The sequence below is a fragment of the Microcaecilia unicolor genome, chromosome 4 (genome assembly GCF_901765095.1).
Source record: "Microcaecilia unicolor chromosome 4, aMicUni1.1, whole genome shotgun sequence".
In the NCBI taxonomy this organism is placed as follows: domain Eukaryota; kingdom Metazoa; phylum Chordata; class Amphibia; order Gymnophiona; family Siphonopidae; genus Microcaecilia; species Microcaecilia unicolor.
In genome coordinates this window covers 364805379-364829353 of record NC_044034.1, presented here as the reverse complement: position 1 = coordinate 364829353, position 23975 = coordinate 364805379, and the positions used below count along the sequence as shown (strand labels likewise).

General features: G+C 40.3%; 1 protein-coding gene across 4 annotated transcripts in view; it reads left to right on the top strand.

The window, feature by feature from the left end:
• Positions 1 to 23975, top strand: part of CASK (calcium/calmodulin dependent serine protein kinase) — a 541831-nt gene that overhangs the window by 92587 nt on the left and 425269 nt on the right. For all 4 annotated transcript variants that reach the window (XM_030202350.1, XM_030202349.1, XM_030202348.1 and 1 more), the window contains exon 4: positions 16505 to 16582. In XM_030202350.1, the coding sequence (XP_030058210.1) occupies positions 16505 to 16582 (78 nt within the window). The remainder of the gene's footprint in view (positions 1 to 16504; positions 16583 to 23975) is intronic.

Here is a 23975-nt window from a genome sequence, read left to right as displayed (position 1 = left end):
CATAAGAATAGGACAAGGAAAAAAACACAAAAAGGTGGAGATGCGTTGATTCCCTACGTGAGGACAGTCACAGCAGACAAGAAGTAGGGAGAGTTGGCTCTTCTCAAACAACGAAGGAGACGTATAGATGGATAAAGGTCTTTATTGCAAAATATCAACTCGACACAGCAGCTGTGTTTCGGCGCCTAACGCCTGCTTCAGGAGTCTTACAATATATGTGGTCATAATCCACAGGTTCTGGAATGGGTTAGGTTGATACCCCTTTATGTATAAAGTTTTGATAATATCTCTTTTCAAAATCAGCAATATATATCATAAGACTCCTGAAGCAGGTGCTTAGGCGCCTAAACACAGCTGCTGTGTTGAATCGATTTGGATATTTTGCAATAAAGACCTTTATCCATCTAAATGGCTCCTTCGTTGTTTAAGAAGAGCCAACTCTCCCTACTTCTTGTCTGCTGTAACATAAGAATAGCCATACAGAGTCAGACTAGTGGTCCATCTAGCCTAGTATCCTGCTTCCAACAGTGGCCAATCCAGGTCACAAGTACCAGGCAGAATCCCAAATAGTAGCAGGATTCTATGCTGCCAATCCCAGGTCAAGCAGTGGCTACCTCTGTGTCTATCTCAGTAGCAGACTATGAACGTTTCATCTAGGAACTTGTCCAAACCTTTTTAAAATTCTAACCGCTGTAACTTCATCCTCTGGCAACGGGTTCCAGAGCTTTAACTATCCTTTGAGTGAAAAAAATATTTCCTCATTCATTTTAACAATATTACCATGTCACTTCATTGAGTATCCCCTAGTCTTTGTACTTTTTGAAAGAGTAAAAATTGATTTACTTTTACCCATTCTACACCAGTCAGGATTTTGTAGACCTGCATCATATCCTTTCCCCCTCCTCCTAGTTTTCTCTTTTCCAACTGAAGAGCCCTAACCTCTTTAGCTTTTCCTCATATCATTTTGGTCACCCTTCTTTGAATCTTTTCTAATTCCACTATGTATGTTTTTGAGATACAGCAAACACTGGGTTCAGTGGTGGCTTCCTAGGATCTATTCGTTGGGCTAGGGCTCATATGAGACCATTAAAACACTCCCTTCTGAGTGGCTGGTCACAGGTAACTTCGAGTTATGACACCTGCCTGCCCTATACCAGTCAGACAAGTTCTAGTATGAGATAATGGCTGAGGTCTACCCTTGATGTAGACTACGTCATTGGTGTGCCCAGATTAGTTAGTTGTAACCTTGAACGCCAGCTGATTGGATGGGGAGTTCATTGCTTATACCGGATGACTCAAGGCAAGTGGACATCCAAGGAATGAATGTCCACTCTGGAATGCACTGCCTGAAAGGCTCCACTTAACACAAGACTATCTCTACGTCAGGAAGCAGGTGAAAGCTTGGCACTTCAACCAGGCCTTTAATGGAAGAAATAACTTGTTAGTCTCACTCACACACACAAGGAGTGACTCGGGCTGCACATACTGCAGTGGGACATGTTTATCCACTCCTACCCTAGCTGAGATAATATTTAACGATCTCTCTGACCTCATGTGCAACTTACTTCATATCAGTCACCTTACTTTCTAACTCTTCCTATTTTCTTACCAATGTTACAGCTTTGCCTTACCCTTCACTATCTACTATAATAAAACTCACCCTCAACGTTCTGAGGACACTGACGTCAGTGAAGCCAAGCCCTGACTTCCTTCAAAAAGGTTCGAAGGTTTGTGGTGGTGAAGCCACCAAAATCGCTCTGGGCCCCGCCCTCGAGGGCGGAGCAATGGCAGAACAACGAAGGGGTTGGCAGGGAGGGAGGCAGGGAGGCGGGGGGTGGGAAATCGCTCCGGGCCCTGCCCTCGCGTCAAACGTCATGACATTGGGGGCGGAGCAATGGCAGAACAAGGAAGGGGTTGGCCAGGGAGGGGGGGTGTTGACGACGAAAACCTTGCTAGCGCCCGTTTCATTTGCTGTGAAACGGGCCTCTTTTACTAGTCAATTATAATGTTCTATTACGTATTGTTGACATTGTAAATAGTATACCGTGCCGTATTGTTGTTCGAATATTTTTACTGCTGTAATTGCCTATTGCTCATGTTTGATCTATTCTTACTGTACACCTCCTTGAGTGAATTCCTTCAAAAAGGTAAATAAATCCTAATTAATGAAATGAATCAATGGATTTTTACAACTGACTTAATAACCAAGATATTAATTTACATTTTAAAATCCAATATAGTACTACTACTACTATTTAGCATTTCTATAGCGCTACAAGGCGTACGCAGCGCTGCACAAACATAGAAGAAAGACAGTCCCTGCTCAAAGAGCTTACAATCTAATAGACAAGAAATAAAGTAAGCAAATAAAATCAATTAATGTGAACGGGAAGGAAGAGAGGAGGGTAGGTGGAGGCGAGTGGTTACAAGTGGTTACGAGTCAAAAGCAATGTTAGAGGTGGGCTTTCAGTCTAGATTTAAAGGTGGCCAAGGATGGGACAAGACGTAGGGGCTCAGGAAGTTTATTCCAGGCGTAGGGTGCAGCGAGACAGAAGGCGCGAAGTCTGGAGTTGGCAGTAGTGGAGAAGGGAACAGATAAGAAGGATTTATCCATGGAGCGGAGTGCACGGGAAGGGGTGTAGGGAAGGACGAGTGTGGAGAGATACTGGGGAGCAGCAGAGTGAGTACATTTATAGGTTAGTAGAAGAAGTTTGAACAGGATGCGAAAACGGATAGGGAGCCAGTAAAGGGTCTTGAGGAGAGGGGTAGTATGAGTAAAGCGACCCTGGCGGAAGACGAGACGGGCAGCAGAGTTTTGAACCGACTGGAGAGGGGAGAGGTGACTAAGTGGGAGGCCAGCAAGAAGCAGATTGCAGTAGTCTAAACGAGAGGTGACAAGGGTGTGGATGAGGGTTTTGGTAGAGTGCTCGGAAAGAAAGGGGCGGATTTTATGGATGTTGTAAAGAAAGAAACGACAGGTCTTGGCAATCTGCTGGATATGAGCAGAGAAGGAGAGAGAAGAGTCAAAGATGATGACCCCAAGGTTTCGAGCTGAGGAGACAGGGAGAATGAGAGAGCCATCAACAGAAATAGAAAACGGGGGAAGCGGGGAGGTGGGTTTGGGGGGGGGGGGGGGGGAAATGAGAAGCTCGGTTTTGGTCATATTTAATTTCAGGTGGCGTTGAGACAGCCAGGCAGCAATGTCAGACAAGCTGAAACTTTGGTTTGGATGCAAGGTGGGATATCAGGGGTAGAAAGGTAGATTTGGGAGTCATCAGTATAGAGATGGTAGGAAAAGCCATGGGATGAGATTAATGAACCAAGGGAAGAAGTGTAGATAGAAAAGAGGAGGGGACCAAGAACAGAACCCTGAGGTACGCCAACAGGCAGAGGGATAGAAGTAGAAGAGGACCCACCAGAGTGAACACTAAAGGTGCGGAGGGAGAGGTAGGAAGAGAACCAGGAAAGGACAGAGCCCTGGAATCCAAGTGAGGACAGGGTATCGAGAAGTATGCTGTGATCGACAGTGTCAAAAGCAGCGGAAAGATCAAGAAGAATGAGGATGGAATACTGACCTCTGGATTTAGCCAGTAATAGGTCATTGGAGACTTTAGTAAGCGCAGTTTCGGTTGAGTGGAGAGGGCGAAAACCAGATTGTAGTGGGTCAAGAATGGCATGTGAGGAGAGAAACTCAAGGCAGCGGCGGTGAACCCATCCATGCTTCAAAAATAAGAAGCTGGTTATAGCGCATACTAGAAACAGAAATCTGAAAGCATGGCTTGTTCCTTTTACTTTACCTAGCCTTCCTATAGAGCAAGGACCTTATATAGGTTATATAATATGTGGGAAGTGTTCAATTTGTACGCATGCTTTAGTCATACAGAAATTCATACATCCTAGCACTAATAAAACATATTGGCTACAACAACCAACAGACTGTACTTCCTCTAATGTAATTTATACCATTGTTTGCCCTTGCAGGCTCCTCTATGTGGGCAAAACGAAAAGGATGGTCAAAACAAGGCTCATCGAGCATAGATCTTGCATTAGTAGAAACATTCAGTCTGCACTGTTAGTACCACATTGGTATGAAATGAACCACACGATTGATGATTTAAAATTTTTTGTATTTAAAAATAAAAAAGAAATTGAGAGGGGGAATACAGAAGAAATGATATTAAAAGAAGAGCAACATTATATTTTCAATCTCGATATAGTAACACCAAACGGTTTGAATGTAGAGCTAGATCTTGCATCATTTTTATAATCTACCCAAATTATATTTTACTGATTTGTTCGAAATATCCTCCAATCAAATATTTTGGTTTCAGGGTATTCAAAATTTGTCTATATAGTGTATCCATATGCTTATAATTACACTGTATTCCTATTCAGTTCATGTAATGAATTTAAATTTAAATGCTTTACTTTTTGTCTATTAGATTGTAAGCTCTTTGAGCAGGGACTGTCTTTCTTCTGTGTTTGTACAGCGCTGCGTACACTTTGTAGCGCTCTAGAAATGTTAAATAGTAGTAGTAATGTGTCTGTATATTCTACATTACTTTTTTATATTCTTTTAGTCTACAGGTTTTTTTTAATATATTCTACACCTTCAGTTCTATGCTTTTCGTTTTCACATTATACCACATATTTTGTTCTGTTTTAGTCCATTGCTTTTCATGTTTTATTTATATCATTTTATAACCTAAGTCCCATGATGTTCATAGTAAATCCATATATTGTCTCAGAATGTTTTATAATATGTGGTATCTATAGCTTGTTTTTACATTGTTTAAATTTATTACCTTTGAGGTTTTTTACATTTTTAAAACATCACATTAATACTCTCATATATACTGGTGCGTGCGAACACGATAGTCTGAAAATCTCAATATTTTATTGCTACAGCATTTTTTCCACTATTGTTCCTGTTCTGTTTTTTATTTTTTTTTTTTGGAAAAGCTATACTCATATGTGTCACCATCATACTCATTTACAATGTTTGGGGCCATTATCTTCCCTTACAGTAGACGATACTGACCATTAGTAAAAGATCCTCTTTACATTCTAACCAATTCTATTATTCCTTTTTATTTGTTTACTTTTATTTAGAAACACGGTGTCTTTATTTGTACACAGCCCTTCTTCTCTTATTACTATACATAAGATAATTTACTTAGTGGCATAGTTGAGGACATCACTACATGATACTTTAGCTTGCTTCCGTTTGACGTTTCCAATAGGCGACGTGTACTGCTGACTGTATACAACGCATTTCTCAAGTAGTAGTAAGTTCGCACATTTATTCTTGTATTACTATGGGTGTTTTATGACTGTTCTGGTGATGTTGGCGTACCTTATAATTTCCTGCCAAACTTCTGGCGATTTGTAGTTGCTGTGCTGCACATTTTACAACTTTTATTAAGACTACCTTGTACTACTACTTTTTTTTTTTTTCTGTGGACTGTGTAAAACGTTTTTGATTTACACCTCTCTCTGTTTATAATTCACGCTGTTGGTGTCCGGGATGGTTTGATTAAGAGACACAGCATACTTTCTCTCCTGGCGTTGACCTCAAGGATATGCTATTTAACTTCGTTTTTTAAGCTACCTTTTCTTGCAGAGATCACATAATAAAGCAGGTGTAAGTATATGTCTTATCTCCCCTTACGTTCCTACCCGTAACCTCCGCTCTCAAGACAAATCCCTCCTTTCAGTACCCTTCTCCACCACCAACTCCAGGCTCCGCCCTTTCTGCCTCGCCTCACCCCATGCGTGGAATAATCTCCCTGAGCCTATACGCCAGGCCCCTTCCCTGCCCATCTTCAAATCCCTACTAAAAGCCCATCTCTTCAATGTCGCCTTTGGCACCTAACCACTATTCAAGAAATCTAGACTACCCCAACTTGTCATTTCGTCCTTAAGATTGTAAGCTCTTTTGAGCAGGGACTGCCCCTTTTTTGTTAAATTGTACAGCACTGCGTAACCCTAGTAGCGCTATAGAAATGTCAAGTAGTAGTATATGTGAGGTCACATAGTATTGTAGTTGTGAGTATATGTGGAATTGCATGTTTTTCCATAAAGTCTACAACACTAGATTCTGTCCTGCTTCTTGCTGAACATAATGTTCCTGTTGAGAGTTCACCCTGTCTGTTGCATGCGCTGGCACTTTAGATTGCATAATGTCTGAAGCCTTCCATGTTTTTTAGACCAATAGACATTTTTTATCCTTTCTTTGTCAGAACTACAATCGAGGTCTTTGTTAGAAAACAGTTCGATTGACACATTTAACCTCCACAGACCACTGTAAAAGGTACATACTCATATAGGTATATTTTAATCACAAATTTTGGTGAACACAACATAAACTGTTTTCTGTATTTAATGAAGTCCAAGTTCCATTGCAAGATATTGCACTTTCCTTTTTTTAATTCTTAATGTGTTGCCCTAGTATCGTTTTGATTTTGTGTATTTCCAGCATACATCTGTCCTATTCTAGCTTAATATTTGTCACAAGTTTGCTAGTTGAGAGCTAGTACATACACAAATATAGCAATGAATTTTTAAATTTTTAATTCGTAAGATCAATATTTTCTACAGTGCACATTTTTAATGTAATGCAAACACTGTTATATTCATTGTGGTTATTACTGTGGTTTTTGTACATTTGTTCCCATAAATGTTTATTAATTGATTTGGAACAAAATTAGAAACTTAAGTTTTTAAGGTATGTATTAACATTTTCACCTCTTCTAGACTTCGTGAGTCATTTGTATTTGTTATGTACCGTTTCGTTAGCATGTTTTATGATTGTCAGTTTAGTTTAATCAGTTAAATATTTATTTGGGTGTGTCTTTTTATCAAAATCTTTATATATGTAATGTTTTTAGTAATGTTTATTTATATGTTTTTTAATCTTGAACATTAAGACTCCTGAGGCGGGGCCGATTGGCCGTATCGAGTCATTTTGAATTACAACATTGATTTGGACTCATTTATGTCCAAGAATTTTATTGGTTTTAGAAAAAGATAAACAATTTATCAAGCAATAACATCAACTGTAATACAGAATTCAAACAAAAAAAAAAAACCTGCAAATCAAAATAATAAAATCTTAAACAAGTTACCTAAAATTATAAGATTTCAGATAATTATCCACATGAGACCAAATTTTAGCAGTAGAACATCTCACCCATTTTGTCTGCAACAGAGGTTTCAAATTTATGAATCTGTAAAATTGAATGCCACCAAAAAGTAGAATTGAGAATAGAATTATCTTTCCAATGCATAAGAACCAGTTTCAGCACAGCAACAACTAAAATGTTCAGTAATTTTTGTTTGGAAACATCCAATTGATCTTGGAATAGCACAGAGCCTAACATAACAATTGAAAGAGTAATTGGACCCTGTACAGGAAGAATATTTGAGATAAAAGACCACACCTGACACCAAAAGTCATAACTTATTCTACAATCAAAGATCATATGAAGCAAGGTACCAGTGTGCGAGCCACAGGACTGTTGTTATTTGAAATACCAGCTACCGCCAATTTATGAGGAGTCCAAATCGCCCTATGACGAAATATGACTGCAAGTAGCTGGCCAAAGCTATAGGACTCATTTAATAAAATGGACTTTCCTACTTCATCTGAGACTATTTTTGTCATCTTTGCTGTGTTCCTGACTGCTTTGAGCTTGCGAAGATAGTGTTTTTCTGTGTTTATATCGGCCTGTGTCAGGCAAAGTGATTCACAGGACTGCCATTCATATGTGTCTAGTAATTCTGATAGCACTTGATTGGCTGAAAAGACCATGATATGCAGACTTGGTTTGTCTTCAGATGTACCTGCTGCTGTATCTCCTGTGTCTCAGGGATCTATTAATTCAAGGTCCATTGGTCATGGAGGATCCATCTCCCTTTTGTGTTCTGGCCTTGCCCTTGAAAGGTCAAGACTGAGATGTAAGAGGTACACCAAAGAGGTTGTTACTACCTTGTTGCAGCCTAGGAAGTGTTCTACATCCATAATGCATGCTAGAATCTGGAGAGTATTTGAGGGCTTCATTTCTCCTTTCTGATCATCTGTGACCCTTATCTTGAAGTTAATTCAGGAGGGTTTTAAAAAGGGACTTGCCATAAGTTTCTCAAAGATCCAAGTAGCAGCATTAGCGTATGTCAGGGGCCGGCTGCAAAATTCATCCTTAGCATCTCATCCAGTTGTGGTATGTTTGTTTGTTTTTTTTCTCAGAGGAGTGGGCAGATTGAAATCTCCAATTTGGACCATTTATCTTGAATGGAATTGTAATTTGGTCCTTGTCTCTTCAGCAGGAGCACTGAGCCTTAAAAAAAAAAAAAAAAAAAAAGCCTACCCTGCCCTTAAAGATCTTACCCTAAATACAATGTTCTTAGTGTTCATTTCATCAGCCAGAAGGGTATCAGATATTCAGGCTTTCAGGCTTTATCCTATAAAGATCTTTTTCTCTGGTTTATGAAGATAGGACTTTCTAACATGCGTGGGATAAACATGCGTGGGATAAACACAAAGGAATCCTGTGCAGAAGGAAGGGATCCTCAGGAGCTTAGCCTAGAATGGGTGGCAGAGCTGGTGGTTGGTAGGCGGGGCTAGTGCTGGGCAGACTTATACGGTCTGTGCCGGGGCTGGTGGTTGGGCGGCGGGGATAGTGCTGGGCAGACTTATACGGTCTGTGCCAGAGCCGGTGGTGGGAGGCAGGGATAGTGCTGGGCAGACTTATACGATCTGTACCAGAGCTGATGGTGGGAGGCGGGACTGGTAGTTGGGAGGTGGGGATAGTGCTGGGCAGACTTATAGGGTCTGTGCCAGAGCTGGTGGTTGGGAGGCGGGGATAGGGCTGGCCAGACTTATACGGTCTGTGCACTGAAGAGGACAGTACAAATAAAAAAGTAGCACATATGAATTTATCTTCTTGGGCAGACTGGATGGACCGTGCAGGTCTTTTTCTGCCGTCGTCTACTATGTTTACTATGTATTTACACTGTCCCTTCCTTTCACCTTAAAGTGGTCTGGTCCTTTCATTTTATTCAACCACTCCTTCCATCCTTTTGGAGGGAGGATCATGGGAAAGGCTTTGAAATTAGTGAATGTAAGGTGAACTTTGTTCAGATATTTGAACGTCACCAATGAATTTCATAGAGTAAGACAGGTTATTTGTTGTTCTTGGGTCCCAGGAAAGTTGAAGCAGCCTCTAAGGCTACAATTGCTCATTGTTTAAGAGATTATTTCTTTAGTGTATCTTCTGGCAGGGTAAGTGTCTGCCTCTAGCTTTAAAGGCTCATTTACAAGAAGACTTGCAGTATCATGGGTGGAACTACATGTGGTTTCCCTGGAGGAGATCTGCAGGTTGGTGACATGGTCCTCCCATCATACATTAACTAAGCTTTTCAGATTGGATGTAGGGGCTTAGCAGGATGCTTTCCTTGGAACTTCTGTGCTTGCAGTAGGGGTTGGTGAATTCCCCCCCCCCCCCCCCCCCCCCCCCCAGTGTGAGAACTACTTTGAAATGTTCCACAAGCCCTGGACTGCTCAGTTGTGGATGCTAAGGATGGGGAAGTTAGATCTTACCTGCTAAAATTTTCCTTTAGTCTGAACAGAGCAGTCCAGATTCCCATCCTGGTTTGTTTTGCTGTGAGTTCACCAGATTTGGCTCATTACCTTCTTTGTTTGGTATCATTTTTTTTTTTCTTCAGTGTAAAAAAAAAAAAAGAGAAAAATAACATAAAGAAAAGTCTGACATTTTCTTGGACAAAAAAGAGAGAAGAATATTCATTAGCAGTATCTTGTTTGTGGAATAAGACTTTGGTGTGGATTAGAACTTTACAAAAAAAAAAAACCCAGAAGCAAAACACAATGCAAACACACCACAAGTAGCAAAGCAAAGCAGAGGTAGTTCAGAGAAGGAGAAGATTCAAGTTTCACAAATACTTTTATTGAGAATTGACCCAACTTGGCCACGTTTTGGCACTTACGCCTTCGTCAGGGGTCTGTAAACATTCATAAAACAAGGGTCCTGCTTACTAATCCGCGCTAGAGGCATGTTAGTATTTTTAGCGAGTGCACTAAGCATTAGCGTGATCTAACCGTGTAGATGCCCATAATATTCTTATGGATGTCTATACAGTTAGCACGCGCTAAAAATACTATCGCACCTAACACTTGAGAATCACGCGAAAAACACAACCAAAAAGATGTTCCAATCAATGTGGAAATTTAAAAAGAGTAAGACCATTCTTCCCGAGGACCGTCTTCCGTAATCTGGTTCATTCGTTAGTCCTCAGTCATCTAGATTACTGCAACTCACTCTACGCTGGCTGCAAGGAGCAAATACTCAAAAGACTCCAAACAGCCCAGAACACGGCAGCCAGACTCATATTTGGCAAACCAAAATATGAGAGTGCAAAACCCCTACGAGAGAAGTTACACTGGCTCCCACTCAAAGAGCGCATCACGTTCAAAGTATGTACCCTAGTACATAAATAAAATCATCCATGGTGATGCCCCAGCATACATGTCAGACTTGATAGACCCACCATCCAGGAATGCTAAAAAATCTTCTCGCACATTCCTCAATCTTCATTTCACCAACTGCAAAGGTCTAAAGTACAAACTAATGCACGCATCAACCTTTTCTTACATGAGCGCACAGCTCTGGAACGCATTACCATGGAACCTGAAAACGGTCCATGAACTAACCAAGTTCTGGAAACTACTAAAGACCCATCTCTTCGACAAGACGTATCACAAAGACCAAGTCATGTGAAACTCACACTTATACCATGAATGTAAATCAGTGCCTTCTGTCTCTACTTTTATGCATTCCATCACCTTCCAACACAAACCCAGCTGTAACTCCAAATGCTTAACATCTTCTCATTTCCACTATCCATGTATGAATATCCATTTCCAGTATCCATGTATGTATTGTAAGCCACATTGAGCCTGCAAAGAGGTGGGATAATGTGGGATACAAATGCAATAAATAAATAAAATAAATAAACAGGGCCATAAATAACTAAAAAATTGACATACAAGAATAAGAAAAAATATATTTTTAAAAAGTATATACGTTTATAAATAGCCAATATCAAATCTTCACCAATACATTACCAAAAACAAACTTCTCCTTGATACACGTGGCATAAGTATACATGCATCCTACAAATAAACATAAATGTATTTATATTAATATATATATATATATATATATATATGTGCTGCTTTATACTTTATGAAGAAGACTTCAAGAGTGTTCCTACCATTGTTGTTGTCTCAGCTGAATGCAGGAGTACTCGCACTCCTGCTGCTAGTGTTGTCAGGATCATGAATGAAGAGCGAAGCGCTGGTGCCACTGGAGCTGACCCTTCTGCCGTGCTTCAGCAGCAGACCAACGCACTACTCTTCAACCACGATTCTAGCAACACCAGCAGCAGGCATGCTCCTGTACTCTGCCAAGGCACAGAGAACAATGTATGCTGCTGGTCTGCATCATAGCCCCTTGGTTAAGAATCATTGGTCTAGGCACATGCAGAAACACACGCTTCCAAAATGATGGAAACAAACTTCTTGAGTGGGTAAAATCACAAAAACTACAGGCCCTTTTCTATGTATACTTCCCATGGCCTCACGTCATGCACAAAATTCAATGTGCCCACCCTGGGATAGTATCTCAGTATAAACCTTGCATCTCCAGTTCTATATCCCCCTTACAACTCAACATACAAAAATTATTCACCAATATACCTACTGCTGGGAAACTAGAACAAGCTGTACTGTTACAGATTCCTATACAGCCATGCTAGTACAATCTTCATCTTAGTTGCTCAAACAATACAGAACAAGGATAGATCCTCACCGGATACAAAATAGGGGAAAACCATAAAAAACATGCACGAAAACTGAAATGGTGACCCGCGCCTCCCCTCTGTCCAAGAAAGCTAGACTCTATAAGCAATGCAATATCGGTAAATGAGAAACACAAATGCATTTTCTCCTGTACTCTGAAAAATACAAAAACAGAAAAGACATACATTTCCCAGAATGGACACACTTCAATCTTAAATATGTATTAAATAATATTTTTTCTACCTTTGTTGTCTGGGTATTTTTCCCCTAATTTTGGGCTGGTCTCAGTCTCTTTTCCACTTTATTGTGCCATTCTTCTCCAAAATATTGTCCAGGTTTGCCCGGCAGCTGCAGGAACAGTGGAGGACTGCTGAGGGGGAAGGAGGGAAGGTCCGAGAGAGATACTGGACCTCCAGGCCAGGGGGAAGGAGGAGAAATACTGGCACGGGGAGGAGCTGGACAGGGAGTAATGCATCTTGTTCTGCTCCTCCCTACTTCCAAAGTATGTGATGTACTGAAACCAGTTGGTGCAGCTTCAATGTGTGTCTAGCATTTTCTTCATGATCTCACCCCCCCCCCCCCCCCCGAGATCTGGTATTTCCTCGTTTCCCTTGCAGCCTCCTATCCCATCAAGTCCAACTCTCCCCTTTGGTTCCCTGGCCCTCCTCACCTCCCTTCTGGGTCTCCCTTGCTCCCCCCCCCCCCCCCCCCCCCAAGTATGAAATCTCACTCTTGCGTTCCTTGATGACACCCCCTTGTCTTGACCATCTTATTTTATGGGCTGAATAAAAAGAAGGCTGTGTATTTGTGTGTGTGTGCACACTGTGCAGTCCCCCACCCCCTCTACTTTTTTAATGTTTTTGTTTTATGGGCTGAAGAAAAGGCTGAGTGTACCTCGCCCACCCCTTTCTCCCTTTTTTGTTAGAGATGCAAAAGAAGGCTGTGTGTGTGTGTATATTTTATTTTTATTTTAATTACATTTGTACCCCGCGCTTTCACACTCATGGCAGGCTCAATGCGACTTACATATTATATACAGGTACTTATTTGTACCTGGGGCAATGGAGGGTTAAGTGACTTGCCCAGAGTCACAAGGAGCTGCCTGTGCCTGAAGTGGGAATCAAACCCAGTTCCCCAAGACCAAAGTCCACCACTCTAACCACTAGGCAACTATATGCTTCTCTCCACCTCTCCCCTTTATCTTTTTTTTTTTTATGGGCTGCAGAAGAAGGCTGTGTGTGTGTGCTTCGCTCCCACCCTCCCCTTTGTTTTTAAAATTGTTTGGACTGCAAAAGAAGACTGTGTGTGTGCCTCCCCACCCCTCCCCTTTTTTTATTTTTTATTTTATGGGCTGAAAAAAAAAGTGTGTGTGTTCCTTTTCCCCCCTTCCCCGTTTTCCTTCTGCAAGGTCTAGGAAGACGACTTGACTGCTGTACAGCATAAAAGACTGTCCATTTCACACTGTACCCTCGCTCCCCCCCCCCCCCCCCAGATATTTTACATGCAAAAACTTAAGCCAAGCAACCAGCTAGCATCACAGAACCCTTCCTTGCTACAGTAGAGTACACAGCATTGTGGAGCACAGCCAGAACAAGAAGCTGAAGAGTACACATAGCCAGCCGCGCTGAACAGCGGGGGCTGCAGCTGCACCAGGCTGTGCAGTGCCTGAGGAGGATGAAGACCCTGCTTGTCCTGGGGCCCCACACAGTGAAGGAGAAGATCGGACTCGTCAAGAAGAGACGCCAATGCCAACCTGCCCTACCACCAGTTATTCTGGCTCCTTTTCTTGTGGTAAGGAGTGCTGTGGGTGGCTGGGGCTGAACAACTTTGAGGCTTGGGCTGGCTCACTGCAATCGTGTTAGGGCAGGCAGACGATGCCAGTGCATTCATGGCTGCTGTGGCACCTCATGCAGGCAGGAAGGTGGCGCATGTGCATAGGTTCTGTTTTTTTTTTTTTTTTAATTTATTTATTTATAATTTCACAAATAATTACAAGATACACTTGTTAAGGAAAGCTCAGAAATAAAACATCTAACAAAAGAAATTACAATAATATTTCCATATCAAAAAGAAACAATATTTTCCTATCTTAGACCACCAACACTTTAAGAGGGAGTAAAAAAAAAGTTGAAGGAGAACAAAATCGAATTATTTATCATTTTTTTTTTAGGCAATAGGACCTAGACCACCCCACAGGTAGTCAATACTTCATTATTTCCCTTAATCCAAGAGGTCATTTGACAATCTTCTTTGATCCAACAAAGCTTTTCAATTGATCAGGTTCATAAAAAATGTACTTATTATCCAAGTATTTGATTAGACATTTACATGGATAGGCTAGCAAAAAGCTAGCACCCAAAGCTTTAACTTCATCTCTCAATAATAAAAACTCTCTTCTTTTTTGCTGAGTGAATCTAGTTACATCCGGATAGATCCACAAACGAGATCCCAAGAAAGTTTTTTGAGCATTTTTGAAGTATAGTTTCATAATTAAATTGAGGTCTCGCTCAAAGACCAAAGAAACTAACAAAGTTGAACGAGTATAAATTTCAGGCAGTGAGTTTTCAAGAAAAGCTGTTAAGTTTTGTAGTCCATCCTCTTGCATTCCCTGCTCTTCTGATTTTCTCCTTTGTTCCTCCATTTTCTTCTGTGGAATTGGTAGATAATATAGTTTATTTATAGGAGGAATCATCTCGGGGGAACAATTAAGAACCTCAGTAAGATATTTCTTAAATCTAAACCACTCAGTTCAACCATTTTCGGGAAGTTTAATACTCTCAAATTAAGTCTCCTATTATAGTTCTCCAGCTGATTTATTTTACTATGAATAAGAGTTTTATCCTTTATCAAGGAGACAGTTGTATTTTTTAAAGAGGAAATGTCTTGTTGAAAAATATCATTCTGTTTGATAGTATCTTGTTTTATTTTTTCGCGAGAGTCTTGCAAAGAATCTACTTTAATCACTAGTGAAGCTGTGTCTGCTGCAGCCTTTAGAACTGTTTGATTCAAAGTTTTTAACATTGCCCATATGGCCTCGAGGGTTACCTCCGTGCGAGCTTCCTGCTCTTGTTGTCGAAAAACTCCCCCGCTCGCTGCCTCCGCAGTGCCAACCACCGAATAATCCTCAACGTCTACCTCGGACGCCGCCGGAGAATCCACCGCGTCTCGGCAGTTCGCGGGACACGGGGGTGGGGAAATATTCGGTGAGGATAGAGTGATGGTATCCTGTTCCAGGGAGGTAATCGCTCCTCCGATCCCTTCCACAGCGGAACTCCTCACCTCTATCACACGTGGCGTGCTTGTGGCGAAAGCGTCGAGGGTCGATTGGACCGATCGAGTGGTCGCCGCTGCGGGTGGTAAGCTCTTGACCACCCCTTTCCTTTTAGTATGGGGCATTTTAAATGAAGGAATTTTGTTTTAAAACAGAAAAAGGAGAAAGGTCCAAGGAGACTCGACGAACGCTCTCAAGCAGCGTCCGCCATCTTGAAACTCCCAGGTTCTGTTTTTTTTTTTTTTTTTTTTTTAAATCCATTTGAAGGAGTTACTGCTTCCCCTGCGCCCCTCCTAGCTATACCTCTGGGCAGGAGGTGAGAAAAGAAATTGTAAATGGAAAGGAGACCCTAGAAACAGAGTTAAGAGCACAGATGGAGGAAAGTGGAACCAAAGATCGGACACAAGATGATTGGAATAATAAATTCACCAGACTACAAAGATAGGAAAAACGATTTTATTTTCAGTTTAGTGATGAAATTATGTTGGTATTGAGAATTTGCATGTGTCGGTTTTATTTTGCACTGTACAGGGGGACACACATTTCTTTGTTTCTCTGCTATTGCAGAGGCCAGTATCCTTCCTTTCAGTTTGCATGTTTTTTTTGCAGTTTGTATTTTGTATCAGGTGAGAGTCAAGTTCTGTACTTGCTGCTGCGATAAATGATTCTGCTGGTATGTGGTGTCTGTAACAGTCCATTTTGTTTCAGTTTCCCAGTAACAGGTATATTGGTGCTGTAATGTATTTCAGTGGCATATTTAAATGAAATAACTACTTCAGAAGGTTACAGGTACGGGTGGGGATGGAATGGATTTTATCAGGGACAGGTGGGTATGGGTTAGAGTACAGTGGTGCGCCTCGACATTGTTTGCGTCTTGTAAGTGTGCCATGAGATGAAAAGGTTGAAAATCACTGTTTTAGATAAAGGCAACAGAACTTAGATGTGAAAATAAGGATTGGATGTTGTACATAGAAAAAGCCCTGCTATCTACACTTTTCTTTACTTTTGTCTAGGCCACGCTTCACACAGCAGCACTGAGGTTAGGCCATGTCAAGGAATTTGCTAATAATTCCTAGGTCTTTCTCTGTTTTTCTTCATTTAATCATGTAATTTTTTTTTTTAGTTTTAAATATTTTGTGAAGGGAGCTGTTGGAATATGAAGCTAGGAGGAGGAGAGAAAAAAACTTTAAAATGCTATTGTTGTTTGAAATGTACCAATGAGATTTTTAAATTCCTGTTATTACAAGACCACTTGTTGAGCCAAAAGATTGACCCTAACTGTGAAAGGTGCAATTCATACTAGCAGCCCAGTTGTTCTCAACCCAGTGATTACATTTTTTTTTCTCCTTTCCCCACAGTATGGATGGCGCAGATCTTTGCTTTGAAATAGTGAAGAGAGCAGATGCTGGTTTTGTGTACAGTGAAGCTGTTGCCAGGTATGTGGCTCTTAACACCTGAGAGAATGAAGATGCAAATTACTTTGACATTTACTGCTTGCAATGTTAACAAAAACAATTGTTACATTTCTTGTATGTACTATTTTTAATCACTAAGTGGGCCTTGTACAAAGGCACGCTAGCGTTTTTAGCACAAGCTAAAAATAAGCATGCACTAAACGCTACCGGAAATTACCTGGGAACCGTTTCTGAAAGCATTGTTCAGCTTGAATCTTAGCACTGGTTTCTTTCTGTTTGTTTCTTTTTTCCTGGACACTTGACTGTGGGGATTGTGGGTTGGTTTGGTGGTGGTGGTGGGGGGTTATATATGATACACTATTTAAAAAATGTGAAAATGTATTGAGGTTCACTGCTTACTATTCTCTAACTGATTAAGGTAGGGATGGAGTGCTCTCCTTTACATATATAATGGATTGTATCTTTAACTTGGTTGTAATGTCCCCAGTTTGCTTGTTTGGATATTAATAAAGACCTCTTTCAAAATTAAAAACAAGCAAAAAACGGGTATCCAAGATTTTATCAAAGTGGGCCACTAGTTCAGAAATCCATGTTTGTGCAGGCCGCCTCATGTACACTGATACACCACTATTTGGACATACCAGCATAGCAGATTACAATGATAAGACAGATTTATAGGCAAGAAAAAAAAACTTATATAGTAGAAAAGAGAATCAAATGTTGTTATGCATCCATGTCCGCTCAGCTGCACCAACTCCCACAGTAAACGTATCAACATTCGGCAACAAAAGAATCCCTAAAAAGAAACGTTTTAATACCTCCGTTTTGATGGTCCAGTAAGGTGACTCCATCATTAAATGGTATGATAAAGTATTTCAGAGTGTGGAACTTACCACACCCAAAAAAGTAAGTTATGAATAGTGTCAAGGTGAATATGTCTAAAAGTTGGGATATTTGCCAAGTGTTGCTGTGAGGATTATACTACTGTGAGTAAAGCCGGTAGCATAAGTACATAAGTATTGCCACACTGGGACAGACCAAAGGTCCATCAAGCCCAGCATCCTGTTCCAAAGGAGGCCAATCCAGGTAACAAGTACCTGGCAAGATCCCAGAAAAACTCAATACATTTTATGCTGCTTATCCCAGAAATAAGCAGTGGATTTTCCCCAAGTCCATTTAATAATGGTCTATGGACTTTTCCTTTAGGAAGCCTTCAAAGTCCCTCTTTGCCTTCCTTATCAATGCTTTTCATTGGACTTGACATTCCTTATGCTGTTTCTTATTATTTTCGGTTGGTTCCTTCCATTTTCTGAAGGATTTTCTTTTAGCTCTAATAGCTTTCATCACCTCACTTTTTAACCATGCCGGCTGTCGTTTAGTCTTCCTCCCTCCTTTTTTAATACACAGAATATATTTGGACTGGGCTTCCAGGATGGTGTTTTTGAACAGCATCCAAACCTGATGTAAATTTTTACCCTCACACCCGCTCCTCTAATTTTTTTTTCACCGTTCTTCTCATTTTATCATAGTCTCCTTTTTGAAATTTAAACGCTAACGTATTGGATTTGCTGTGTATACTTACTCCAAAGCTAATATCAAATCTGATCATACTGTGATCACTGTTATCAAGTGGCCCCATCACCATTACCTCCCGCACCAGATCAAGCGCTCCACTAAGTACTAGGTCTAAAACTTTTCCTTCTCTTTTCGGCTCCTGTACCAGCTGCTCCATACAGCAGCCCTTGATTTCGCCATGGAATTTTACCTCCCTAGCATGCCCTGATGTTACATTTACCCAGTCAGTATCAGGGTAATTGAAACCACCCATTATTATTGTGTTGCCCAGTTTGTTAGCCTCCCTAATTTTTGATAACATTTCTGATCCATTCGTTCATCCAGGTTAGGCGGATGGTAGTACTCTCCTATCACTATCCTTTTCCACTTTACACATGGAATTTTAATCCATAGGGATTCTATGATGTATTTTGTTTCCTGCTGAATTTTCAATCTATTTGATTCAAGGCCATCCTTAACATACAATGCTACCTCTCGACCAATTCGATCCACACTATCACTACGATATAATTTTGTACCTTGGTATGACAGTGTCCCACTGGTTATCCTCCTTCCACCAGGTCTCAGAGATGCCTATTATATCTAATTTTTCATTTAGTGCAATATATTCTAACTCTCCCATCTTATTTCTTAGGCTTCTGGCATTCGCATTTGCATATAGTCATTTCATACTATGTTCCTATTTAAATCATGCTGAGTACTTGACAGTATTAATTTGCAATCTTTTGTCTGATTTTTATTTAAGGACACCTGATCTAGTACAGTCTCTTTTAGAAAAGGGGTTATGTTTCCTTATTTCTTTACATCTTTAATACATTTAACTGTTGTATTCTGTAGAATTTGAAGATTTCTAAGCTTATTTATAGCATCATTTATTATTATCAGAATACTCAATCTCTTCTGAAATCATGACTTTATGTTGTGTAAAGCTTCAAAAATGTGTGGGCTACATAATTGAGGTATTTAGTAAAATAATTTTTTAACCTAAGTGGATTGCATCCTAAGGTCAGGCTGGCTCCTTTGGCCCACAGGTTACATGTTGAACAACTCTGCTCTACGCATTATCTGTTGTTTTCCAAAGAGGCACTCGGTTAAGAACCATAACAGAATCTGAACACACTCAAAATCCAAATCGTTCTAAAGTACAGGAAATGTATAAAACTACCTAAGGGGTAGACAGTTTGACAGATTTCTAATGCCCAGACTGCAAGAAAATTCCAAGAGTTGAAAGGAAAAGGAAAGTTAAAATTGTTATTAAGGTTTACTTAGGATTAGGGAAAAACTCAGATATGCGAGGATAGTGATTTTGCTCAGTATCAAGGCAGCCCTTTTAGTGTCTTTCTCTTAACCTGGACTGCAGTGTTAGTTAAGGAAGATCATGTGACATTTCTCCTGTTACAGGAGTTTTAAATTTGTGTTCCAAGTCTTCCGCATATTTGTAATTCAGCACTCTTAACTAATGGATCATCCCTCTTGTCAAATACCAAATCATTCTTTCTTAATTATAGCATAGTTTTAAGCATTTTTATTAGGCTTTTAAACAATAGTATAGCAAAAATCAAATCATTCTCTAGAATTCGTTGCCAGAGAATGTGGTAAAGGTGGTTAGCAGGGTTTAAAAAAAGGTCTGGACAGCTTCCTAAAGGAAAAGTCCATAGACCATTATTAAATTGACTTGGAGAAAATCCACTGCTTATTTCTGTGATAAGCAGCATAAAATGTATTGAACTTTTTCGGGATCTTTCCAGGTATTTGTGGCCTGGATTGGCCACTGTTGGAAACAGAATGCTGGGCTTGATAGGGTCTGTCCCAGTGTGGCAATACCTATGTACTTATATAACACCTCTAGGCTGACAAATTGACTAATGGGTAACTTGGAACATAAAATAAAATGGGCCCGATATTCAGCTGACAATTATCAGTGTTTTGCTGACTGCTGTTTGTGTTAAACCAGGAAAATCAGTGCTAGGCCATGTCTTGGCACCGACATTGAATTTTCAGATTTACAGAGCCAGTTAACACATAGCCGATTAAGTGTGGTATTTAGCACTAAAACCGCCTGTGGGTTACTGGGTAAAGAAAAGACTGACATTTTTGCAGTCCTATTTATATGATTATCCTGGCTAGATACATGCTGAATAAATTGGCACTTAACTGACCAAGTGCCGATTCTACCCTGGAACCAGCCCCAAAATTGCTGGTTTTCAGTTTGGCACTAACTGGTTATTTTCAGCAGCACTAACCGGTTAAATGGTTAGCCCAGAACAGGCGATTTAACTGGCCAGGAGCCTTCTGTGGCTGGTTAAATCACTTGGAACATCAACCACAATGTTTTTTTTCCTCATAAGTCCCTATCCATTCAACCTTTCATCCCCCAGCTGTGCACAGTCTGGATCATAGGACTACGATTCACTGTTATAACTATAAAAATCAAATTTTATAATTCATAAAAAAATACACAAGCATTTTGTCACAAGTATCTCATAAATCACTATAAGATATTCTGACTTAGGGCCCTGTTTACTAAGGTGTGTTAGTGTTTTTAGCTTGCACGCTAACCATGTAGGCGCCTATAGGGATATTGTAGGCACGCACATGGTTAACGAGCGTTAAAAATGTTAACGCACCTATAACAGTGCTTAGTAAACAGGGACCTTAGTAAGATATCATATTTCTTGCAGTTAGGAATATGTCACACAAGTGGGTCAGTTCGGTGTGTTTGGGTCCTGGATACCTCTGAAATTTGATATACGGGAAATAACATTCAGCTGATTTCCTCTTGAAGTTTTTTTCAACACACACCTTATGATGTATAAATAGTTAGTAAAGAAGTAGCATACATTATCTGCTAATAACGTGAATGTGTGGTTTTACTTTAAATATTGTATACAATGAAACCTTGTTACTTCTAATGTGTTTCAGAGGTTTTTGTGCACATAGTAGCTGTAGCTGATAGTATCATAATAGGGAAACAAAAAACCTATTCCATTCATCGTTATCTTTTCTGCACTGCAAAGGAATTATCCTAGCTGCTAGCCACAGAGCATCACAACCCTCAAGATTTCTCCTCAACTGGGACAATTATTTTTGGTGTCCTTTGCACTCTGTAATCTTGGTTAGAAAATCCCATTTAGAACTTTCATCTGACATGAAGAGTACTTCCTTGTACCCACCTTGGGGGGGGGGGGGGGTAGTGGGTGTTGGTGTGGGGAATAGTGGGGGTTTGCAATTCAGGGGGTTCTTGCTATACTCAAACGAAAGTGTTTGGGGGTTTCTCCCCTTGTTTTTGTATTATGTACTTTGCTGTATGGTGTTATATTTGATTGGGTCATGTTGGCTTGTGTGTTGCTCATTTTGACTGTGTTTACTAAAACGTCATTAAAAAAAAAAAAAAAAGAAAGAAAATCCCATTGAGTTCCCTCCAGCATATATGTTTCCTAACAGAAAATTCTGTAATAATCTAAACAACCAGCAGTATTAGTGGGGGCTACCATAGCTATTTGGTATTGCAGACTTGGGGATGCTAATCCTCCCCAGCCCCAACCATGACCACAACCTCTTTGTTCCTCTCGCTACCAATGCCACCACTATTACTGTTTTTAAAGACCCTGCTGCTGCTTTTAAAGACCCACAGCAGCAGCAAAACACAGGAAAGCCAAGGAGCTGCATCCTGTATGTGTAGGGCTGCTAGCTCTGCCTGTCCTATCCTCCTCCAGCATCACTTCTTGTTCCACAGAGGGAGAGGGTTTCAGCAGCAGAGTGGCAGAGTTAGGTAGGTGCACATTTATAGGATGTGACTCCGCAGCTGGTCCCGGAAAGCAGCGGCCACTGGGTTCCAGGGGAGCAAGGGTGGGAGAAACGGAAGATGCTGGGGGAAGGGGTGGGGGAGAGGAGAGAAGAGACACTGATTGAAAGGGGAGGGAAAGAGAGAGTATGTGTTAGATGGAAGTGTAGCGGGAAGGGAGTGAGACATAGAAATATGTTGAAGGGAAGAGAGTGATGGGGACATTGGATGGAAGTAGGAAGAGAAGGGAAATGCTGAATGGAAGTGAGGAGAAAGGGGGTATGTTGCATGGAAGGGGGAGAGAGAGAGGAAAGAGAGAGAGGGGAAACATGCTAGATGGAAGCAGGGAAGGGATAGTGAAAGACTGCGGAATAAGAGGAACTGGAGGACTGAGGTGAAGGAAAAGAAATGAAAACTATAGGTAGACACAGTTAAAAAAGGAAAATTGAAGATTATATGAAGACTGAATGAAGAGACGGAGAAAAATAAATGGAAGAAAGTTTGGGGGAATAAACCAATGTTGGGGATGTATATAGTGGAGGATGTTGAGAAGATAGGAGGAGAGAGAAAAATGACAGAAAACCCTAGCTATAGTAAATATCCATAAATATCTGATGTATATGTTTAAATAGAGGAAAAGCCTCAAAATCTAGAGGAACACTATTGTTGATTATATCAACATAAAGGAGGTCCTCTAAATCATCATAGGCAAAAACCTCTTTTTACAAAAGTATGGCTAATCTGCTCAAATACTTCTCACAAAAAAAACGTGTGAATATTCACTAATCGGTTACTTATTTTTTGTATTCAGCAGTCAAAAGAACACCATCCACGGCCCAACTTCGGCCCAAGTTTCGAAATACTGCCTCAGGGTCCGTGGTGTTTGACTGAAAAGATCTGAAAAGAAAAGAAATCATATATCAGTATAGTTTCCCCGAACTTTCAAAAGCTATTAAAGCACTTCTTTTCCGGCTCTTACAAAGCAGTTTCTCTATCTGAGTTCATTTGCCAAATGATCACAAAATGGCTGTGGTTTATATATATTGACATCAGACACCTTCATTAATTCCACCCCTAAAAATGTCAATCAAAAGATGTGAAATCTGTACACATCATCTTTACAAAAAGCAGGGGGGGGGGGGGGGAGTTTCTCATAATGTTCAAAAAAATTGATTCCATTCTATTCTAGAATTTAGACCAAATGGATGCAAAGTATGTAAACAGAAGATCCAGCGTTGTTCCAATCTCAGTAGGAGGAAACAAAACCCTGGCATAAGAGTTAAGAGGAGACAGATGAAAGCAGAGATTGAGACCAACATGATTAAAATATTAAATGGCCGGCAACAGAGGCAGTAAAAATAATTTTATTTTTTAATGTTGGATAAAGTAGTGTGATAGCCATGTTTTTACAATGCAATACAATTTAATATTTCTAACCCTCAAATTAGCCCCAAAGGGTTCAGTGTGGTTTACAAAAGAGAAAACTAGGCATACCTAGAAAAATACATTGTCAAAGAGAAGACGTTAGACTAATCATTCAAAAACATTCTAGCAACAAAAAGGATTTCCTATAACCGTTATTTATTGTATAAACTTGCTAAATAGAAAAGTCTTAAACATTTTTTCAGAATCAATTGTGATTCTGCTCAGATCTTAAAGTCAAAGGTAATGCAGAAGGTAGCTTGATGTGAAAACAAGATGCAAATGTTCTTTTATATCTAACCTTCTTACAATGAGGATAATGCAACACCTTGAAAGACCTTGCAAGAAATTAGGAATTTCTTGCAGGTAAATAATCAGTTGAAACATACAGTTAGGGGCTAAGCCAAATACTATCCGGTGAACCAATGAGCAAGCTTTAAAAATAACTCAGTCCCTAACTGGCAACCAGTGGAGCTTCAAATACAATGGTGTCACCCTTTCAGACTTGGAAGATCTGTAAATCAAATGCACAGCTGTATTCTGCAACATTTGCAGTTTTTTAAGAATTTAAGAAATGAAGCAAATTGGTGAGGCACGACCTTGCTTAGCTGAGTCTATCTCATTAAACCGTGT